The sequence below is a fragment of the Sciurus carolinensis genome, chromosome 10 (assembly GCF_902686445.1).
Source record: "Sciurus carolinensis chromosome 10, mSciCar1.2, whole genome shotgun sequence".
Taxonomy (NCBI): domain Eukaryota; kingdom Metazoa; phylum Chordata; class Mammalia; order Rodentia; family Sciuridae; genus Sciurus; species Sciurus carolinensis.
In genome coordinates, this window is record NC_062222.1 from 79,600,101 (window position 1) to 79,624,427 (window position 24,327).

General features: G+C 37.9%; 1 protein-coding gene across 2 annotated transcripts; it reads left to right on the forward strand.

Moving 5' to 3' along the window:
- The first annotated feature begins 14,981 nt into the window (after nt 1-14,981).
- Cxcl9 (C-X-C motif chemokine ligand 9) lies at nt 14,982-22,093 on the forward strand. 2 transcript variants are annotated; one of them, XM_047566866.1, is made up of 4 exons: nt 14,982-15,093; nt 16,276-16,402; nt 18,299-18,387; nt 19,305-22,093. In XM_047566866.1, the coding sequence occupies exons 1-4, from the start codon at nt 15,030-15,032 to the stop codon at nt 19,403-19,405; spliced, it is 381 nt and encodes a 126-aa protein (XP_047422822.1). In that variant the 5' UTR covers nt 14,982-15,029; the 3' UTR covers nt 19,406-22,093. The 2 variants fall into 2 exon arrangements, with proteins under 2 accessions (XP_047422822.1, XP_047422821.1); XM_047566865.1 differs by having other exon boundaries at nt 18,299-18,383.
- The last annotated feature ends 2,234 nt before the right edge of the window (nt 22,094-24,327 follow it).

Genomic DNA, 24,327 nt, shown 5'->3' on the forward strand with positions numbered 1-24,327 from the left:
TTCCTGAAATTGAGAAGGATTTGTTTGATATACAGGGATGCACCATTATTTGGGGCATAAATATTTACTATTGTTATGTCTTCCTGATTTATGGTTCCCTTACACAGTATGAAATGTCCTTCTTTATCCCTTCTAACTTTGGCTTGAAGTCCACTTTATCTGATATAAGGATGGAAACCCCCACTTTTTTACTGAGTCCATGTGCGTGTTAGGTTTTTTCCCATCCTTTCACCTTTAGTCTGTGGATGTCTTTTTCTATGAGATGAGTCTCTTGCAGGCAGCATACTGTAGGGTCTTTCTTTTTAATCCATTCTGCCAGTCTATGTCTTTTGACTGATGAGTTTAGGCCATTAATGTTCAGGTTTATTATTGAGATATGATTTGTATTCCCAGTCATTTGGCTTATTTTTGGTTTTTAAGTTGGCTTGGTTCCTCCTTTGAGTGGTTTTTCTCTAAGGTAGTTCCTCCCTTTGCTGACCTCCATTGTTGTTTTTCATTTCCTCCTCATGGAATATTTTGCTGAGAATGATCTGTAGAGCTGTCTTTTTATTTGTAAATTCTTTTAGCTTTTGTTTATCATGGAAGGATTTTATTTCATCTTCAAATCTGAAGGTAAGTTTTGCTGGGTATAGGATTCTTGGTTGGCAACCATGTTCTTTCAGAGCTTGAAATACGTTGTTCCAGGCCCTTCTAGCTTTTAGAGTGTGGGTTGAGAAGTCGGCTGCTATCCGTATTGGTCTCCCCCTATATGTAATCTGATGCTTTTCTCTCGCGGCCTTCAAAATCCTATCTTTATTTTGAATGTTAGGCATTTTCATTATAATGTGCCTTGGTGTGGACCTATTGTGATTCTGTGCATTTGGTGTTCTGTAAGTCTCTTGTATTTGATTTTCCATTTCATTCTTCAGGCTTGGGAAATTTTCTGCTATTATTTCATTGAATAGGTTGTTCATTCCTTTGGTTTGTATCTCTGTGCCTTCCTCAATCCCAATAATTCTTAAATTTGGTCTTTCCATGATGTCCCATAGTTCTTGGAGATTCTGTTCATGATTTCTTACCATCTTCTCTGTTTGGGCAACTTTATTTTCAAGATTAAATATTTTGTCTTCATTGTCTGAGGTTCTGTCTTCCAAGTGGTCTAGGCTTTTGGTGATGCTTTCCATTGAGTTTTTTATTTGATTTATTGTTTCCTTCATTTCAAGGATTTCCATTTGGTTTTTTTTGAGAATCTCTATCTCTTTGTTGAAATGATCTTTTGCTTCCTGCACTTGCTATTTCAGCTTCTTGGTATTATCATTCATTGCCTGCATTTGTTCTCCTATCTCATCCTTTGCTTCATGAATCATCTTAATCATGTATAATCTGAAGTCCTTTTCTGACATTTCTTCTAACATACTGTCATCGGATTCTATTAATATAGAATCTAGATTTGTTTGGATCATTTTCTTCCCTTGTTTTTTTCATGTTGTTCATGTATCTTCCCCTCTAGCAGTGCAGATCTGGGGTATTGCAGATTTCCCCCTATAGGCTTATAGTGGCCCTACGGGTTTCCAAAACCCTTTCTTTAAGGGGAGATCAATATTAGCAGTGCCCAATTCAGACTCTATGCAATCCTAGACCAAATAGCCCCTATGAGGACAATAACAAAATTGTCATAATAACCAGAATGAGTTCAAATATTATCTTCAGTAAAACAAACAGGTTTGCAATAAGGTGTGCAGTTTCTAATGGAGGACAAAGAGGATGCAGAGGGATGTAGAATGTGGCTGTTAATGGGACAAGAAAAGAATATACAGAAGTTCTAGATAATAGAAAAGGTGAGAGTGTAATCAAAAGAAATTGGATATTAGCATGCAAAAAAGGGAAAAAGAGACTCTGAGGGAACAGGTAAACAAAAGGAAAAGAGAGCAAGAAAAGTAAAGAAATAAAAAAACTTTTTCAATAAGCAGAAAAAAGAAAATCTACAGTATAACAGTCATATAGTAATGAAACCTCCCAGAGTTCAGTAACCTGATGCAGGAGAGGTACCTGACAATGAGCTTCAAGCCTCCAGCAGGCGTCTCAGGATGGGATTTGCCCCACCTAAAGATCGGAGCTACAGCTTCCAGGATTATCCAAGTTGGCCACTCTGGCTTGGAAATGTGTTGGCAAATGGGGAGCTGCAGCTCAGGGTGTGGCCGTGGTCAGCAGGAGGTCCTGGAGGCGGGATGCGGTTGATCAGGCAGGGGTCCTGGAAGTAGGGTGTGTTTGGTGTGGTTGTGGGATCCTGGAGGCCAGTTGCAATCAGTCGGTCTGGGGTCCTGGTGATAGGGCGCAGTCAGTTGGTCTGGGGGTCCTGGCGGCAGGGAGCAGTCAGTCGATGTGAGGGCCCCAGAGGCAGGGAGTGATCAGTCAGGCTGAGGGATCCTGGAGATGGGGCTCAGTCAGTCCAGACAAGGGTCCTACAGGGCCTGGTTATTGTCTCAAAATGGCGGCAGCCACGTGTAATCAAACCTGCAGGTACTGTAACAGTAAACTTCCAGCACATTCCCTCACTTGTATTAGATCTCCACACGTCAACATCTCAGAGAGGGCTTTCCTCACTAAACTATTAAAACAGCACCATTTGCATCACATGCCCTCTTTTTATCCTCCCTTAATTTTGTTTGTTGCCCTTATTACTACTGGTAAATGCATATTTCCAATCCTTTGGAAATCAGCATTACATCCAAGGACAGGCCAACTTTCCAAAGACCTTAGATAGTTCTTAAACCTCAGGAGAAAGTAAACTTAGAGCCAGGCTTCATGGCAAAAACCTGTAGTCCTAGGTACTTAGGCAGGATGATTGCCAGTTCAAAGCCTACTGTGGTAACAAAGCAAGACTCTGTTTCAAAAATAAATAAACTTGGAAATGAAGAGAAGCTTATTAGTTTTAAATCACTGGATAGGCACAGAAGGAACAATGACCTTCTCCCATTATAGTAACCAATATATCTATTTTTTTGTGGGGGAAGGGTGTACCAGGAATAGAACTTAGAGGCATTTGACCACTGAGCCACATCCCCAGTCCTATTTTGTATTTTATTTAGAGATAGGGTCTCACTTTTGCTGAGGCTGGCTTTGAACTCTTGATCTTCCTGTCTCAGTCTCCCAAGCCACTGGGATTACAGGCATACACCACCACATCTGGCTGATAAAGAGATTTTTAAGAAGGCTTTTAAAAAGATGAACAAGAACTACCACTGCATTTCCTAATTTTTCTCTTCATCTGCACCAATCCTTAATCCCCTCTGGAATTTCCTAAGGCTAGCCTGTTTACTTGTTCAATAAATATCCAAGCAACTATCGTGTGCCAGGGGCTGTCTTTGGCGCTTGAGGTAGTCAGCAAGCCAGCTGAGATCCCTGACCTGATGGAGCTTACGTTCCGGGATGGAGGACCCTATCACATCCAGGCTGCACTCCTGTGGCAGTGTCCTAACCTCCCTCCCTACCTCTGACCCTGCTCCTCTCCTTCAGTGGTCACTACAAGCAGCATGAGCCTTCTAAAATGCAAGCCTAAACCTCTATTTCCAATGACTTCCAACTCTTTGGATAAATTCTGAACTCTTAATCAGGACCTAACTGAATTTGCATGTCCAAGGTCTGCTAGACATCCATCCCCAGATGACATCTGCCCTACTTAGCTATTTGCTCCTTTGCACTTTCCTCCATCTATGCTGGTGAATTCCTTTCCTGGTCTCACAGTTCTATTCCCTCCTTTCTTATTGCCACACTAATTCCATTTAGCCTATGGGTCTCCCTGTAGAATCCCTTTGTAATTTCTCAATTCCAGTTTAGGAGGCCTTGTCCTCCAGCCTGCCAGACAGATTCCATCCCATAGTGCTCTGGCAGAGTAGTTTTCAATAAAACATGCCTGTTAGATGAATGGACACCCAGAAAGAAGCATGCCAAGAGACAGGTTTAGCTGGGGTTGACTTTGGTTACTCATGTGATGCCACAGCTGCCACACTTAAAGGAAGGAGCCCTTTTCAGAGTCAGGAAGCAGGCACTTTATATACTGTACACATGAAGGACAGAAACCGCCCCCACAAATCTGTAGACCTAAAGGAAGCCATCTTTGCTGTTTGTCACTTTGATCAACAAACACTCATCTTTGAAAGAAAAAAAAATTCCAAATTGGGCCAGATTTTTTAAAAATCCCTTCCTCCATATTAAATCAGTCAATGGAGACTCTCAGCCTCCCCATTGGATAAGAAAGGAAAAGTGGTTTGGAGGGGGGTTAGGGAGAATTAGCTATGAAATGGAGTTGGGTTTCCTAAGCCTCTCATTGTGCCTGTTGGCGGGACTGTTAGCTGTTAGGTCGCTAGCTCTGAGAACTTCTATTGGACTTCTGAGTTGTGATCATACAGCAGGGACTCAATTCATCTGTTACTTTGCTCTCTCAAAGTTTCTTTTGCAATTACCCATTATACATATGTAATTTTAAAAATATCCTATGGCTAGTGGTTGAGAAAAAAGATATTCCTCTGAAGAGGGTGACCCCAGTTCTCCATTCTGCTTCTGGAAACTCATGTCCTTCTCTTTTCTCCCCTTTTGTTCACGTAAAGAGAAGGATATGTAAGTGTAACTGCTGGTAAGAGAAAAGCAGGTGGAGTGGGGAGTGCTGCAGGGTTTAAATAGCCTGTGAAGAGCACATGAGATTTGCCTCCTCACCATTTTTAGTTGTGCAGTTCAGTAGTGTTCAGTACATTCACTCCGTTTTACAACAGGTCTCCAGAGTTTTTTACATCATGCACAACTGAACTCTATGCCCACTGCACAGCTCCCACCCAACTTACTGATTTTTTTTTTTTTTTTTTTTTTTTGGTACTGAGGATTGACCTCAAGGGTACTTTGCATCTGGGGTACATTCCCAGTTCTTTTTATTTATTTTTTTTTAATTTTGAGACAGGGTTTTGCTAAATTGTTGAGGCTGGCTTCTAACTTGCCATCATCCTGCCTCAGCCTCCTGAGTTGCTGGGATTACAGACATGCACCACCACCCCTGGCTGCTTTTCTAATTCTTTAAAATGTCCTCAACACATTATCTATCAGTAAGTCAAAATTTTTAAGTTTTTTTTTTGGTAAGGTAAGAGATACCTGTTTATCACAAACAATGATCACTTACCTACATTTCTCTAGATTATCTATCTTTTCTAGTCTTGCACACCTTTTAAGATTGGTGAGGGAGAAAATAACTCCTATCCTTAAATTTCAGCAGCTTCTCCCATAACATGGGGGTTAAGAGAGGCATGTTTTCTAATTGCTTACCTGGAGTATATGTCAAGTTTCCAGAAGTCATTTCCTTCCTCCCACCCACCCAGCCTCCCCATTCTCCCTATTCTCCAGCAACTGTGACATGAGCACCAGGGACCCCACCTGGCTTGGCTCCAGTTTTATGAAGTCTGCCAGTTAGTTAATAAGAAAACCAGGGATGTAAATCACGGGTGCAGACAGGTTCTCTGGGGAAGCTTTTAAGTTCTGTCAGGTCTTCTCATTCCTATACACAGGAAAGAGACCAGTGCTCCCTTCAGACACAAATATGAATATAGACCAAGGTGGGGTCTTCAGACACAAATATGAATGGAAATCAGAGATAAACAAGGTGGCTGTGGGCAGGGAGTGGAGGGAAGCACAAAGTCACTTTATGAAAAGTGGGGAATCCCATGCTGGATTTTTTTTTTTTAAACAGCACTGAAGATTGGTTGTAAAAAACAGAATTCTTCAGTATGGCAGCTCTCATACTGATAACGGAAGGGTTCGCAGTTGTGATTTAACAATATGGAATATCATTTAAAAAGATTCTTCTAAAGATTAAAGGGTCTTCATAAACATAAATGATTTTAACTACTATCAAAAAGTAAGGCTGAATCTATTTTTAAAGGCAATCTGAAAATTACAAAACAGTAAGTAATTATTTTTCTACTGTAACAACTATATTTTAAAGTTACAAAAATATCCATGGAATCAATTTCATTCCTCATATTAGTAACATGCAGCAAGAAAACATAATGGGAGTAGAAAGAAAATTCTATTCATAAGAAGCTGCCAATACACTTAAACAAATACTTGGTGGTCAAAACCTAATGAGTACATGTTAAATTTAAGAACTTCTATTCATCAAAGAGCATAATTAAGAAAATGAAAAGACAAGTCATACACTTGAAGTTTTACTTTCAACTCATATAACTGGCAAAGACTTGCTAGCTAGAACATATACTTTTTACACATTAACCTCCAAACAGGTCAAATAGACTAGGAAAAAATGGGCAAAAGATGACATGCATGGACAAGGATATTAAAAGATATTCAGCCTCATTAGTAATTATAAAAATGCAAATTTAAGGCTATATTGAAATATTTTATGTCTATTATACTGGAAAAATTCTCATAATCCAAGTATTAGAATGTAGATCAAAAATAAACCTTATACATTGCTGGTTAGGATATACATTGGTATAAACAGTTTGGAAAATCAATTTTTCATTATTTTATAGCGTTTCCCATTCTGATATCCTATGACCAGCAATTCAATTCTACTCCTAGGTATATATCCCAAAGAACCACCTCAAGGCACCAGGAATATGTTCAAGAATGTTAATAGCACAATATAAAGCAAATATTGGAAACAAGTGAATGGTTCATCAGTGCAGAACAGATAAATTATGGTATATTTATACAAATGATTATTATAATGACTAAAATGAATGACATAGCTTCATGAGGCAATATGAATTAAATTTAAAAACACTAAGATAGGTGGAGAATAAAAGTAAATCCCAGAAAACTACTCATAGTTATGAGAACTTTTTTTTTTTTTTTTTTTTTTTTTGCTGTGCTGGGGGTTGAACCCAGGGACTTGTGCTTGCAACACAAGCACTCTACCAACTGAGCTATCTCCCCAGCCCATGAGAACATTTTTATAAACTTTAAAACTCTAGCCCTCCCCCCCAAAAAAGAACTCAGTATGTTAATTAGGAATATACAGAAAAAGTTACATAATAAAAAGAAATAACTGAATACAAAATTCAAAACAGTGGTTATATAAGGTAGGAAAGAGTAGGGCAAATGCATGGGTTATGGAAGGATGCTATGATTTGAATGTTTGTGTCCCCCGAAAGCTCACATGTTGAAATCTTAAACCCCAAAGTAACAGAATTGGGAGGTAGTGTCTTTTGCGAGGTCTTTTGGCTCTGCCTTACTGAATGGGATCAGTACCTTACAAAAGGGACTTGTAAGGGAGTTTATCCCTTTCACATATGAGAATGCAGCAAGATGGCACCATCTATTATGACCAGGCTCTTACCAAACACCAAATCTGCCAGCACCTGATCTTGAACTTCCAAGCCTCCAAACTATGAGAAATAATTATTGTTTATAAGCCACATGGTTTGTGGCATTTTCACTGTAGTAACCCAAAAAGACTAAGACAAAGCCATTCAGAGACAGATGCCAATTATTGGTAAAGTTCTAGATCTTGCATTGGTACTGTCTATGCAAGAATTCAATATACCAGAGCTGGAGATACGGCTCAGTTGGCAGAGTATATGCCTCACATGCATAAGGCCCTGGGTTCAATCCCCAGCACCCCATAAAAAAAATAAAAAATAAAACTATTGTATCTATAATTAAAAAAAAATTAAAGAAAAAGAATTCATTATACCATCTTTCATAATTTACAAGTTCTTTTGTACATACATTTAATTACAGAATTTAACATATTTGTAGTTAAAATTATTACTGATAAGGAAGCCATTTAGCTATTGATTTTTAACAATACCTTTGTTATTGTGGTTCCTCGATTGTTCCATTACTACCATTTTTGTTATTTAGTTGAATTTTTGTAGAGTAGTACTTTCCTTTTCTGTTTAATTTTAGTAATTTTCTGGGTGGCTACTTTGGGGATTACAATTAATATCATAAACTCATAACATCCTAATCTAAACATTACTATTTTGCTTTCAATAGTGTACAAACACTCTGCTCCTGTATGTTTCCAGTCCCCCTCCTTGACAATTGTTATTATCACAGACTTCAGGTTTGTGGGATCATTCACATAGATTTATAATTACTGCTTTATGCATCAGTCTTTTAATTCACATTGTATAAAAAAAGGAACCACAAAACAAATACACATTTAAACTGGCTTTTATATTTATCTATGTTATTACACCTTTATCAGTGTTCTTTATTTCTTCATATGGTTCTGAGTTACTATCCAGTATCCTTTCATTTTAGTTTGAAAAACTGCTTTTAACATTTCTTGTTAAAACGTTTCGACTGATGATAAATTCCCCCAGTTTCTGTTTATTTGTGAATATCTTAATTTTGCCTTCATTCTTGAATGACAGTTTGCCAAATATAGAATTCTTGGTCAAAAAATTTCTCTCAGCACGTTAGATAGTGCCACATTATCATTAATAACAAGACCATATATATGATGTTGGTCCCATAAGAGAACAACGGAGCTGAAAAATTCCTATCATTGTAGTGTAATACGTTACTCAGATATTTGTGATAAATAATCCTATTGTGCTGCCTATTACAAAGAAGTGTACCACATATAATTATGTCAGTATATTCTACTTGATAGTGATAATAAACAACTATCTTACTGGTTTATGTGTTTACTATATTTCTGTCATTAGAGTGTACTCCTTTTAGTTATTAATAAAAAAAAGTTTTATGTAAATGTATGAATATGCAAATGGTATGCTGTTACTCCATGTACAAACAGAAACAACATGTATCCCATTTGTTTACAATAAAAATAAATTTTAAAAAAAGTTTACCATAAAATCATATGCCATGATAAACTGGAAATAACCTCAAACATCTTGTATTTATCACATCTCTTGATTGCTTCATTTTCTTGTTATCTGATTTAATCTCATGTTTTGTTCATCATGGCCCTACAAGCAATAGGCTATACTACGCATACACAGAGACCGTATAGCTTAGGTGTACAGTACATTTGTCTAAGTACATTCTTTGATGTTCACACAATGAAACTGGGTAATAACATCTCTCAGAATGTATCATTAAGAGATGCAGTAAGTGTATGTTGTTCCACTGCCTTCTTGCCTGCATGGTTTCTGGTGAGAAATCAGCCATTTATCTTATTTAGGATCCCTTTTATGTGATGAACCATTTCTCTTTTGCTACTTTCAAGACTCCCTCTTTAGGGAAAGGAAGGAGGACACACTGGGGAATGATACTGGTCCAATTATATTGTTATAATGTGTGTATGTACGAATATGTAACAACAAATTCCATCATTATGTACAATTATAATGCAGTGCACCAATTTAAAAATGTGGAAAGAAAAAAGAATTCCTCTTTGTTTTTTGACAATTTGACCATGATGTATTTCAGTGTGAATCTCTTTGGGTTTATCTAGTTTGGTGGTCATTGAGTTTTTTCGATATATAGATTCATGTCTTGCATCAGATTTGGGAAGTTTTGGGTCACTGTTTCTGAGAATATTCTTTCCACTCCTTTCATTTCCCTTTCTGAAATTCATATTATGTACATATTGGTACACTTGGTAAATCACAGGTGTTTTTTTTGCTTGTATCACTTTAAGCAAGTTGCTCCTCTGACTCAATCATTTTAATTGTCCTATCTTCAAATCTGCTTATTCATTCTTCTACCAGATTAAAACTGCTGTTGAATCCCTCTAGTAATTTTTCACTTCAGTTTTTGTAATTTTCAACTCTAGAATTTTAATTTGATTTCCTTTTAATAATTTATATCTCTACTGATGGTCTCATTTTGTAGTTTCCATTTGTTCTTTGCAAATGGTTTCCTTTAGTTCTTCTTTTCATTTGTTTTTTTTTAGATATATATAACAGTAGAGTGTATTTTGACATATTACACACACATGGAGTATAACTTATTCTAATTAGGATCAGATTCTTGTGACTGTACATGACGTGGAGTTTCACTGGTCCTTTAGCTCTTTAAGCATATTTAAGACACGTGATTTGACATATTGTTTAACAAGTCCAAAGTCTAAACTAATGCAGGGACTTTATGGACCTCATTTTAAGTACCTCTTTAAATACCCTACGTATAAATACAGTGACATTCTGAGGTACTGGCAGTTAGGTCTTTAACATCAACATTTTGGGGGGATACAATTCAGCCCATAGCATATATTATATTCAATTATAAATTATGGAAGAAATGGAAGCAACAAAACAGGAAAAGCAGATGTTTTAACTAAAAATGGATTAAAGCTTTCTGTATGTGAATTGGCATGCATTTATAATGTCAATACAGTAGTTTCCCTTATCCATTTTCACTGGATATCCAAGGATTCAGTTACCCAGAGTCAACAAGAAGAATAAGTTCAGTATAAGAAGATAATTTGAGAGCGAGACCATATTCATGTACCTTTTACTACGTTGTGATATCATTGCATTATGGGTGTTAATGTCTGTGCCTAATTTATAAATTAAACTTTATTACAGATATGTATATACAGGCAAAAACATGGCCTATGGAAGAGAGTTTGGTACTATCCATGGTTTCAGGCATCCATTGGTGGTCTTAGAATGCACCCCCTATGCATAATGGGGGACTACTATACTCTGACTCTACTTGATAATTGATCTTGAAAAGGTAGGAAAATGCAGATATTAAGTCATCACATACTAAAAAGTCATGATTTAAAAAGTGAAGATAAACACTAATCCCTGGTATCAATTTTCAAATACTAAATAAAAAAACATATACAAATAATAAGAGAATTGGGAAACAGGTACATCTACATTTTAGAAGGGTGGTTATAAAATCAGTCTACTCTTTCTGGAAAGTAATCTGCCAAAAAGTTATCAAAAATATAAAAAGGTTTTTAACCTTTCTCCCTATAGTTCCAAAGAAGGATAATATTGCAAGAAAGTAAAATCCCTTTTCTAGTTTGTTTTGTTTTCTTTTAAAAGACAGGGTCTTGCTATGTTGCCCAGGCTAGCCCCAAACTCCTAGGACCAAATAATTCTACTGCCTCAGCCTCTCAAGTAGCTGGAAATACAAACATGTGCCGCCTTGCCTTGCACCAAGAAAAAAAAAAATCTTTTAAGAAATAACAAGAGTACTGTTGTATTACTGAAATATTGGGGGAGAAATCTCAAGTGACCAGCATTGCAAATAAACAAACTATAAATATAAAGAACTATTAAAATAAGATCAGTTAAAAGGTTATTGTTCAATGACAAAGGTTAGATGTGTGTAAATCTCTTCATATCATTCCCTTGATTAAAAATCCTTCAATGTCTCCTCACCTAGAGATTTACAAGGCTCTTTATTCTCTAGTTCCTGCTTTGTTTCCAGCCCCATTTCTCATTCACTTCCTCATTATCACGTGATTAAATGCAGGACTACACTTCCTATTCTATACACTAATTGGGTACAATTAATCTACATTCAAAATATAATAGAATCACTAAACTTTAAATCACTATCAGCCTCCACCCTTGCCAAAGTACTTGCAGCTTCTGATATTCGTCAGACCTTCTCATGTCTACTGCTCAGAATACCTTTCCCCACCTTCTTATAATAACAAACTCCAAACCTTCCTTTCTCAGACCCAATTCAAACAGCTACGTTTCAACCCTTTCAGCCAGAGTTTGGACTTCCCTGAATTTTCAATCATTTTGAACAATCCTTCAATGTAGCATTTCTCCTGCAGTAATTATTACTTTACACGCTGCTTTCTGCCACTGACTATACATTCTTCAAAGGCAGAAACTGCTGTCTATACTTGTGTCCTCAGAGTCTAGAATTATAAAAATGAAAGTTCAATGAATGAAGTATAATGAATGATAAATAGTAAATAAGAGCTTCAAGAATGTGGATGTTTCCTTGTAGAGTTAGGTATGTATTTTAAAGTAAATCATTCAAAATAAAAATGGATGTTTTAAATACAATAATATTTTCTTCCTTTTCAGGATGATTTTTCTTCAGGTTAGGCAGGAATTTCTTCCCATTTATGATCACAACTAACTTGCCAAAGTCACAGATCAAAAATGTTGTGTTACTGCCAACGTTTAGCCACAGCTGTCCTTGAAATGAGTTCCTGACTTTCCCTTTCAAGATCACTTATTCACAAACCTAACCCAGTTCTCAAGTTTTACAGGAGAAATATAAACCAAGAGGTCAGATAGTAAGATTAGCTAAGGAAGAACTTATTCCTTTCTCTTAGTGACCTGAGATGCGGCCTTGATAAGAAACCCAACAAAGCTATGACTTGCACACAGTTTACCACATAATAATTTTATAGAACGAAAGATTAACTTCCTGCATGGGACTGAGTAAAAGAGGAAAAAGAAAAAGTAGAATGTTACATGGGGGCTTCTGAGACTTTAAAGTAAACCTTTTTCGAGTCAGCATCCTTTACTTTTAGCAATAGCTGCTGAAAGGAGGGGAAGTCCACACTGTAAGAAATTAAAACAGGCCTGGGGGTTTCAATATGAGAGAAACTTCCTCTCCCGTAGTGAAAAGGAAGCCTCTCATCTTCATTTGTGACAGAGTGAGTCACACTGTATATAAAATAAGTAAATTACACTGATTCCATAACCAAAAAGATGTAAGTGGGAGGTCAGACAACACATGTGAAAACAAAGACTCTTGGGGTTCATCAGCAGTCAGGTCCCTAGGGGACACAGAACTGGAATTTCTCAAGGCAAAAGAGATTAAAACTCTGGTCCAAAGGGAAATTAAGAACTATCTGTTGATCTCACAGTCCTGACAGTCCTTGGCTCCTTTCCCAGGACTCTGGGAAACTCCTGCAATATCCTCTTACCAGGTTTCTTTTTCTCCTAAAAGCCCTGTCTAGCCATAAGTGTGCCATCAGTGGGGCTTTCCCTTTCCTTCCGACCAGTTTCAGAAGTGCACTTCCTCTCGAGCTTGCATGACGACTTCCAAAACCGAGGCCTGGGAAGCACGGTTCTTAACAGGTCTAAGTGGGGGTCAACAGCCCCATCTTAATTACCCCCCAGGCTAGGACAGGTGCCTCACCATGCAAGAGCAGTTCTGCCACTCACCTGGGAAGCCCTCTCCTCCCACCCGAGGGCATCCGCCCCTCCTGGGTAAGGGAAGTGACTCCTTGTGGACCCCAACACCCGTTTTCTAAGGTCCAGCAGGCCCGGCTCCTGTCCTGGGGGCAGGCGATCTCGCCTGGAGGCCTCTACCCCACGACCCAGCCTTTCTGGGTCCTTCATTCCTGCAGGCCTCACTCAAGCCTACAGCGGAAACTGGCAAAGGGCCTCTGCGAGCCCCCTGCCTCCTTCCCCCTCCCCAGGAAGCACGGCCGCCCATGGGGAGGCTGCAGGACGGTGGCCAGGGGACAGAGGTGAGATCCCGAGGGCACACACACTACCTCTCCGCCCCAAGGGCTTCTCTTCCCCTTGCGAGGATCAGAGCGGCAGCAGACACTCAGCAGCTACACCAGCGGCGAGAAAAGAGGCGAGAGTGAGCGTTGGGAGTTCCAGCTGTAACCTCCGCGCGGAAGAAGGTTCTGGAATCGCAGCTGGTGGGGCATGCGCAGTGCGCACGCCGCGGGCCTCGAGGAGGTCACGGGGCGCAGCAGCGCTTCGGAAGCCCTGGCAGATTGCCAGATCTGCTGAGCCAGTGCAGCCTCTTCACTTATTAATAAACCGTATTTATTGGGTACTTCTGTAACAGACTTCCAGAACTTTCTTCTGGGACTAGTGCTCTTTTTTCTGAAGGGAGAGAACAAATTCAGTATTTGTGCATAAGCAAACTCATCTGTCTCAATTTTATAGTTCATCTTCTTTGGTTTTGTTTTTGTGCCCCTTTGGGAATGGGAATGACAGCCTCTGCTTTCAAATACAAGTCCGTTCTACCTTTGGGGCTTGGAGAAGTGGCTGCTACAGCACTAGATGAAGACCAGGAGACAGTGAGGACAACCAGTCAGAGGTCGTCTCAGGCTAAATCAGGGGCCTGGAATTGTGCCCCAAATAAGCCACCCTACCTGAGAAACATTTTGCAGTAATAGAACCTCTGATCTGTAGCTGGTCAACCAGAATGAGGATGACAATGCTTAACTTCCCCTGCAGCTAGGTGTGACCATGTGAATCAGTTCTGTTGCAGGGGCTGTGATGGAAACGATAGGTGTAACTTTTAGGATGGGTTTCAAAAGGAGGAAGATGCCCTTTTTCTGCCTTTCTGCCATTCTGTACTTGGAAATCAGACATGACAGTGGGCCATCTTTGCCTTGTAGATGAGGGCAGTGACCTAGAAATGGTGGCAAAGCAACAGGATAGGGGGCTTAGACAACCTCATGGAAAAGAGCCTCCATACATGTGCTGATCCACCTACCTCTGTCAGGAAAAATACGCCTCTATCTTGGTCACTATTAATTTGGGTCTCTTACATGCATCTGAACCCTAATGTTAACTGGTCTACCAATTAAAAAAAAAATAATAGACTATAGCAGCAATGACACAAAATGAAACTATCACTAGTGGAAAATAACCTGGCTCCTGAAGAAATGAAGGTGCTTAAAGTTGTTGGGTGGACAATAGAGAAAAGATAATGTAGTCATGCATTGTACAGAAGACTATGCCATAAATAATGAGGGGAATCACTTAATTGAACTGTAATATTTCCCATCTGGAAACCATATCTCCAACTCTTACTGTATGACAGTATTTTCATCACATAACCTATTCTTCACCCAGTTGAGCAGTTGTGCATTTGCTAAAGGCAGCAAGTGCTATTGGTTTCACCTCCCTTTCTATAAACTACCCGTTTATGTGAAATGGAAAGAAAACAAGCAGAAATTCCCTTGGATCTGAGAGTAGGATTTCCCCCAGTATAATCAATTTGTGGTTGTTTAGCTTGCTCTAAGAACAACATCCAATCAGAGTTTAGGAGGAAAATGGATCTCCTAAATAAATATGGTTCTGCTGATCACGTTCTCTAAAGAATTCCTCAGGCTTAAAATTCAATATAGGAGTGACTTGGTAGAACTCCATTCCCTAACTATGAAGAAAAGTAGTATTCCTTTCCTCTTGGGCATCATCTTCCTGGTTCTGTTTGAAGTTCAAGGTAAGGGATTCTGAGTTATATTACATTCGTAGAGTCAGAGGTATGACTCACTCTTAAGGCCTCTGGGTTCAAAAGCTGAATATTCTGCAGGCCTCAGAAAGTAATTTTGATCACTCATAAAAAACATCTTGGTGATGTGGTTGATTATCTGAAGATCATAACTTGGACCTGCCAAGTCAAACAAGTCTTATGAATCCAGGTGTGTGAATTCCTAGTCAGTGTTCAATAAATGTTTGAACATTTAATAATGAGAAACCCTATCTCAGAACCAAGGGAATTTCTGCATGTTTTATTTCCATTTCACATAAATGGGTGGTTTATAATAAGGGATGTGAAACCAGCAGCACTGGCAGCTGATAATGAGATGAAAGACTGTTTCCTATATTATTTTCATCACCCTTATATTGTTTCTTTTGTTGTTGTTGTTGATATTGTTTCTTGATAAATATGTCTGTGCTTAACCAATTGAGATCAAGAAATCAGGTTGCCCCATTTACTATTTTTATTATCTTGGGTGAATAACCTTTCTGGAACTCAGTTTCCACATTTGTAAAATGAAAATTTTGAAGTTAATGTGTGGCACAGTTAGCACTACATAAATATGTGCTTAATGAATGTCAAGACTTTTCCAAAATTTAAAGCACTATTGAAAATCAAGGTAGTGGGGAATAGAGAGGATGAGGATGGAAGTGATAATTGGTTATTGTTAAATACAACTTTCTGTTCAAACCTATATACCAACTCCTTTCCACTAAGATCAGGGAATAAATGTATTTGGGAGTTCTTAAGAAGCTGGTCCACATAATGCTAATGAATTATACATCTGTGTGTCTAACCTATGGCACCTTTATTAAATGTTGTGAAAATGTCTACTCCTCCTAAGGTATAAGGTGATATACTTAAGAGCAACATCTTTGGACACAGAGACTCCTGAGCTGAGACCCTACTCCTGCCCCCTAAAAGATGTTAGGACTGTTCTTTACTTAATCTAACTGAACCTTAACCTCCTTATCTACAAAGTGGAGAAATGCCTGCTTTAAAAGTTTGTGGTTATGATCTACAAACAGTAAATGATAACAATAATTATGATCAAATCCATGTATCATTTTGATCATTTTGATGTATTGCCTCAATTGAAGCATTGATCTAATACACGTATTCTGCTCTTTCTCTTTCTGATAGGAGCCCCAATAATGAGGAATGACCGTTGTTCCTGCATCAGTACTAGCCAAGGGAAAATCCACCCTAAATCCTTAAAAGACCTTAAACAATTTGCCCCAAGCCCTTCCTGTGAGAAAACTGAAATCATGTAAGTAAAAACTTATTCAATACACAGGTGCCTCATTGGCAGGGGCATTAAATTTAGAGGGACTACTAACCTTGCAGCACTTGACCATGCAGATATTTAAAGTTCAGATAGTTACCCTTTCCATACATCTGTCTGCTGCTTTCTTTTCTTCTTCTAAAAAAATAATAATAATAAATTTCTGGTAGGTAGTGAGAACCAAGGATGATATACTACTAAAGTATTACATGTTCATTGTAGAGAAGTTTGTTTTTAAGAACAAAAATGAAATTACATTTATCTGAGACTGATTAGGATTGCAACCTGGAAAACACAAATTCAAGCAGTGCTGATAATGGGCTCCTAGAAAATGTTTAATGTAGATAGCTGGAAAGAAGACAATGACAATCACCTATCATCCTACCATCCAGTGGTAAATATTACTAACCTATTGGTATGTGGTCTTCCAAAGCTTCCTCATTTGCTTTGGGTATATGTATTTACACACACACATACACACACACACACACACACAAACATTTTATGCATATGTATACATACACACACACAAATAAAATCAGTAAAATCATATATTGCATATAGTCGATCCTTATCTGCTGATTCACTGTCCTAGGTTTCGGTTACCCACAGTCAACCATGGTCTGAAAATATTAAGTGAAAAATTCCAGAAATAAATAGTTCATAAGTTTTAAATAATTGTTATTATGGTATATTATTAAGATTGTTTCATCATAGTATTATTTATTGTTGTTAATGTCTCACTGTGCCTAATTTATAAATTAAACTTTATCGTAGGTAAGAATATATAGGGAAAAACAGCACATATAAGGTTCACTGCTATGTGAAGCTTCAGGCATTGGCAGAATATCTGAAAATTCTTTTGAACAACTTTTTGTCCAAACCTATACTGACTCCATTCCATTAAGGTCCTCTTAAGTTCCTTAAGAAACTGGTCCACATAGCACCCATGAATTATATATGTATGTGTCTAACCCATAACAGATATTTATTAAGTGTTGTGAAAATGTTTTCCATCCTTTTGAATTGATGGTAGACACTAAGGATCATGTAATGATAGATACATGTGTAATTCCTTTACTGAACAGTTTTTCAATCTGATTTTCATTAACACTATAATTATGAATATTTTTTCATGTTCATTTCTGTAAATCTTCTCAATAATTTCATTTTAATTTTTTCTTAGTAATTCTCCCCCCCCCTTTTTTTTGGTGCTGAAGATTGAACCCAGGGTGCATGCTTCTATCACCCCCCCAGCCATAATAATGTCATTTTTAATGGCCAAATTATATTATATAGATGTGCCATAATTTATATAACCAATGCCTATTGTTATAAATATTGGTTATTTCCAAATAATTTTTATTTTTTTAAATATTTTTTAGTTGTCAATGGACCCTTGTTTTTATTTATTTATATGTGGTGCTAAGAATTGAACCCAGTGCTTCACACATGCCAGGCAAGTACTCTACCACTGAGTCACAACACCAACCCCTATTTCCAAATTTTGGCTATTGTCAAACTCTTACTGTGGCACTATTTGTCTCTAATTCTTTCTATTAATACCTTTGTAGAAATTAGAATTGCTAGACTAAATTATATGTATATTTTAAGTTCTTTGATATGTAAATTAAGGATTATATATGAAATTGCTACTTTTATTTTCAGATCATATGGAGATTAATGAAAATATCTTGAAGTTATTCCCGAAGGGGCTGCTATAATTTAAGACATGCAACCAGTTAATCTTGCCTGAAAAAAATTTTTATTAAGTAATTTCACTAGAAAATTCAGCAAAATTCATTCCTATTTTCATTTTTTGCAAAAATAATCAAATTATTTACAGGGAAAAAAGAAATCTCATTGCTGTTTCTTTGGCAGTGCTACAATGAAGAATGGGGATAAAGCATGTCTAAATCCAGATTCAGCAGATGTGAAAAAATTGGTGAAAGCATGGGAGAAAAAGGTTGGTGAAAGGAAGAACAAAATTTTCTATCTTTTAGAAATTGTCTGTGGAAAACAAAGAATTCTGTGTAGTTCCATGAAGGATACAGTTTTCAACCTTTCATCTTTTTTAATTGTATTGAATTAAGGGTAGACACTAAGGATGCAAAGGTAATAAGATATAGTCCCTTCCTTCTGCAGCAGGAATTAATTGTGATGCAATGCAAGACATATAAAATATAGGTATATATAAGAATCTTGAAGGTTGTAGAGAAAGTAGTAATTGACTTTACCAGGGAAAGGGTCAGGGAGAAAGTATTAAGGAAGACTTCACATATCAGGTGACATTTGATTTGGACTTTAAAAGGTAGGTAGTTCCCCAGGAGGCTAAGGACAATATGAACAAGAATAAAATCAAGATAGAACTTGCTGTGTTCAGGGAGCCTCAGGGAATAGGACTGGAGTTTATGTGGAAAGAGAACAGTGTTGAGATGGAAAAGTAGTTTAGGACAAAGTGGGAAGAATTCTACATGACATGCTGAAGAGTTGGGTTTAATGAGGACCACAGAATATGTGTTGGGGAGCATTAGTTCTGTGGTCTGACAGATTACTGGCTGGTCACATACTAGCTGTCCAGATTTGGACAAGTCATCTTCTCTTAACCTCAACCCCCTCATATATAAAAAGTGGATGATGATAGTACTAACCTCAGAGGGTTTCAGTCAGGGCAGGTGACTGGTAAACAAGGTTGGGATAAGGACATCAGTAAGTCAGAGAATAGAGCAGAAATGAGCAAATCAGAGAATCAAAAGAGACCCCTTTGAAAGAAAGACAACTTTAAGATAGTTTTGAGGATAAAGAAAAACTACAGTCAAGATTTTGAATATAAGAAAGGGTAACTTGTAAAATTAAAAAATATTATCCTTTTCCCCTCTCCCTGCAGGTCAGCCAAAGAAAAAGCAAAAGAAAGGGGGAAAACAAAAAATCAACACATTTCTAAAAGCTAAAAAACCCCAACATCCTCGTCAAAAGAAGACTACATAAGAGACGGCTTTACCATTAAGTACTTTGTATTAAAATGGTTTTTTTAAGTATACTGAAATAATGCCAAGAGGGGATGACCTCTAATACATTGGCATATCAGCTTGACTAGAAAATCTAAAGTATTGTTTTGAAAATGTAACTAAAGCTAGAAAGTTGATTGTAAAACCAAAATATTAAGACTTGTTAGAGGCAACAGTTGTCTTTGTTCTACCCACAATCAACTGAATTTCATCATGTTTATGACCATGATCTCAGTAACACCCGCATCTGGACAAGCATCCCACACAAACACATCCCACACACAACTGCCTGGGCTTCCAGGGCCACAAACTGCAGCCTCCAGAGAGTAATCTGAGGTACATGTCAGCAAACCCCAAGCCTGTCCACATGCCTGTGAGTCAGGCAGTTTGGAATTGAGCTGGACCTCATCAAGCTGCCATGGCTTTCAGCATCTGCTTTGAATCAACCTGCAGGCCTTACACACGTGTCTAAGGGATCCACGCTGTTTCTTTCTGAGGATCCATCACTAGAGATCACCAGAGCTTACCTTTCAGAACCTTCTATCTGGCTTTGGGGGCTTTTTCTGATTCAATCTTGCCTGCCCAAACAGACCACGCTATTTCTTATCATTACCCTTCGCTTTATTCAAGTCAATTCTTCACTATCTTGCCACAATTTATTACCTGCCTTCTCTCCACTACACAAATCATGCTCTCATTCATGAAACTCATTCACCTCAGTGTGCTCTTTTCCCTCTATACTCCACAGGAATGCCTTCTTCTTCCTGCTTATCTCTACTTGATCACAGTCTTCAAGGCTCAGTTCAAGTCCTGCCTGTTAAATAAAACCTTTCTGGAGGGTTGGGAGTATAGCTCAGTGGTAGAGCACTTGCCTAGCATATGTAAGACCCTGGGTTTGATCCCTAGCACTGAAAAAATAAGTAAGTGAATTTTCAAAAATCTTTCTGAATACTCAAATCATCATAAACTCCTATTTCATGTGTGTTTAGTACCATATGGAGGATCACTTAATTGTTATCTAATTGATTTTTGTACGTCTATTTTCTCTATTCAACCAGATTGTCAGCTCCTTCAGGGCAGTCACAGCTTACTTCCTTGAGTCTGCTGCCATGCCTAAAAGACTGTGGAGCTGGGTTTTGAATAATTTACTAATCGTAGCTGTTATGGGTAGGAAGGCAGTCAGATCATCCTCTCAAAGAAAGTAGGGTTTTTCCTGGCTACTCCAGTGTCCAACCTTGGTAACCTCTTTTACTCATTATCTTCTGGCCATTAATCACTGCAGGAAACAAGATGAAGTAACATCCTTGTTTATTATAACAGGATGTTAACTTGGCCTCTCTAACAAATAAGAAGCACACGGTTCAAACATTTGTGAATATTCTGGACTATTTTTCCAGAGCAGTTCATACATATGTGACATCTAGAATCATATAATCTTATAATGAAAAACAGCTTTAGAGATCATCCAGTGTGGTTGGGGATGTAACTAAGTGGTCAGGTGCTTGCCTACTATGCACAAGGAATGGAATTTGATCCCCAACACTGAAAAACAAGAGGAGAGAGAGAGAGAGAGAGAGAGAGAGAGAGAGAGAGAGAGAGATAGATATCAGTCAGTGACCACCCTTTTGCCACCAATACAAAAATTCCTTCAATACCATTCCTTACAAGTTCCAATTTTCTATGGTCTAAAAAGATAGCCACCAAGATACTTCTGAAAACTAATTTAAGGCAAAATGAATTCCATTGCCAGGTGACCTTGTGTTAGAATTCACAAGTTTTGTGATTATCAACTACCACACCATCTTTCATGAAGAAAAGGAATGAAAAGACACTAAGAGCCAGTGGGAAGAGTGAATTTTGTTAGTGGAGGCATGTTTGGTGTTTAGTTGGCTTCTTTGAGGCTGAGAAATCTCTGAGAGTATGTTCAGTGATTTGAATAGGAGAGGATGTCTGGTCAGAATTTAAGCCTATACTCACCTTCCAAGATATTGTCATTCTTCATACTGCAGATGATTTTGAGTGCTGCCCAGTCATGATCCCACTTAAACATCTTTATCTAATCATGAAACTCTGTAGGTCCTTCCATGTAATTTCTCTGAAAAAATATAAAAATGTTCCATATTTTGAGTCTGTGACCCAGTTACCTAGCATCTCACTGGTAATGTGGACAGTGTATAACTAATAACCAAAGACTACCTATTTTCAATAAATATCCATGATAAATGTATATATTCCCATATTCTAATAATTCATCATTTATACATGTATATATTCTAAATAAATGATGTTTAAATTGAAAGCAGTATTGACATAAAATACTTTGTACTTTGAAATATTTTCTTTCTTAAAAGACAATAGGATCAACAAATAGACCACTGATTGGAAAATAAATCTTGGTTTTTTTTTAATGTCACAAACATGCCCTTTAACAATTGCATGCTTCACAGTAATCTGCTGTGTCCTTATTCATTTACTTTTTATTTTTCATCTCATGACATGTAACAGTAATTAAAATAGACATGAACCCAAGTATGGTGGCACACTTAAGTAACCCAATGATTCAGGAGGCTGAGGTAGGAAGATTGCAAGTTCAAGGATGGCCTGGGCAATTTAGTGAGACCCTATCTCAAACAAAAAATAAAGAAGGACTGGGAATGTAGCTCAGTGGTAGAGAGTGTGATGGGCTGATAGATCTGACTCCATGAGAATGTTATCGGCCAGACTCTAAGGGAAATGCCTAAACAGACTCCATTTTGCTCTGAGACTCCATGTTATGTAGGAAATAAGTTTCTCCCATGGGAATACCCTGCCTCTGTGCCTGTCATCAGTTACTTGGTGTTACATGTTTAATAATATATAATAGCAACTCCTATGTAGTAAAGAATTTCTCTCTTTTGATTCCTATTGCTCCTAAACAATGTACCATGTGAACAGTGATTGTGTGGATGTTAGTAACCATTCTTTAGTTTGTATCTAGGTAAGGGTCATTTTGACCCACTTCCCCCTCTGTCAATGATCTCATGATGTTAATGTGTAATTTCGAATCATAGCAACAGACACTTATGATTAATGTGATTTTTGGTATAAGAGCCCGTACAACCCTGTGGTCGGGGCTGTTCTCCCAATAGCCATTTTTGGGGGCATTGTGTGAGACAGTCAGCCGTTCGGCTTAATAAAGACTCTCAAATTTGGACTTCTCAGTGGAGATCGGTCTGTTCTTAAGTTGCGCCCCATAACAAGAGCACCCCTGGGTTCAATTCCCAATAGCAAAAAAAAAAAAAAAAAAAAGACATGAAAACTCTTTAAAAGGGACTCTTTGGGGCCAGGAAAAAATAAAAAATAAAAAAACTTCCATGGAAAATATAATAACATGGCTTTATGACATCGTTGACTTGTAATTATATGGGTTCAATTTATTTACTAATCCTCAGGGGTAACACTATTCCAATGAGATTTAAAGCCAGGAAACCAAAAATGTCTTAACCCTTTCTATGTCCTGAAATTATATATCTTCAAATATTGTAAGGCCTCAAGTAGTTATGGAGGAAACCTAAACATCAGGTAAGTTATTTAAGAAGCTAGTGCTATCGTTTAGATAAGTGTTCCCAAAGGCCCATGTGTTAAAGGTTGCTCACCAGTTAGGTGAGGACTACTAGGAAGTTAGGATCCCATCCCTGTTCTCTTCCTCTTTCTCTCTCTCCCTCTCTTTTGCTTCCTAGCTGCCATGAGGAGACTAGGCCTCTTCTACTATATGCCCCTGCCATAATGAACTGACACCGAAGGCTCAAAGCAACAGCCATGGACTGAAAATTCTGAAATCATGAGCCAAAATAAATCTTTCCTTTTTTTTTAAGTTGATTGTCTCAGATATTCTGTCACAGTGACAAAAAGTTGGCTAACAGCTAGGAAGCCTGGGCTGGAGATATTATGCAATACAGAGTCTAAGGTAAAATCAGCCTGTATATTTGAGATACTTTTGAGGAGCCAAACCGGTGTGATTTGGAGCAGGTATCACCCAACTAAGGTGAACATTCTCATAAGGACATTAAGAGGCAACAGAATGCTAGGGAGAAAGCAAAGATTTTAAGATATCTGGTTTAGGATCAGAGGCCCACCATTGTATAGCTGTGTTATCTTGGTTCAAGTACATTCCAACTTCCCTGTGCATCAGTTTCTTCATTCAGGACTACTATGAGGAGAAAGTCCAGCAGAGATCTTGGTGCATAGAAAGTAGCAGACCCTCTCCGACCACTTAACTTTACCACACCTACTTTTAACACAAGGTGTCCCACATCTCATATACACAGAAATGTTTCCAGGTCTGAAAAAGTATGTTGGAGAAATGAAAACAGAGACCTTCCTGACCAGTTCTTGGTATCTACACTTTCTTTCTTTTTCTTTGTTCTTTTTTTTGCAATACAGGGATTGAACCCAGGTTCTCACACGTTAGAAAAGTGCCATACTTCTGAGCTACATCTCAGCACTTTTTTAAAAAAAATTTATTTTGAGATAGAGTCATGTAAAGCTGCTTAAGCTTGCCTCCAACTTGAGTTTTTCCTGCCTCAGACTCTGAAGTATCTGGGATTATAGGCATGTGCCACCCCGCCTGGTTTGTATTTACATTTTCATAATCCTAGTCCAGACCATGATTATCTTTTTCCTATTTTCCCTGCTGCCTCTTTTTCTCAAGTTTTCTCTTGCTTCCTCATCATCCATGACAGACAGAATGGTCCTTTTAAAGAATAATTCAGGGTCTGGGATTGTGGCTCTGTGGTAGAGCGCTCCCCCAGTACATGGGAGGCACTGGGTTCAATCCTCAGCACCACGTAAAAATAAATAAATAAAATAAAGGTATTATGTCCATCTACAACTAAAATATTTTTAAAAAAGAATAATTCAGAA

Bases quoted from the DNA above. Each gene is read 5' to 3' on its own strand.
- Cxcl9 (XM_047566866.1), top strand. From the start codon at position 15,030: ATGAAGAAAAGTAGTATTCCTTTCCTCTTGGGCATCATCTTCCTGGTT. The intron at 15,094-16,275 runs GTAAGGGATTCT...TCTTTCTGATAG, and splicing joins GGTTCTGTTTGAAGTTCAAG to GAGCCCCAATAATGAGGAAT. The intron at 16,403-18,298 runs GTAAGTAAAAAC...TTTCTTTGGCAG, and splicing joins TGTGAGAAAACTGAAATCAT to TGCTACAATGAAGAATGGGG.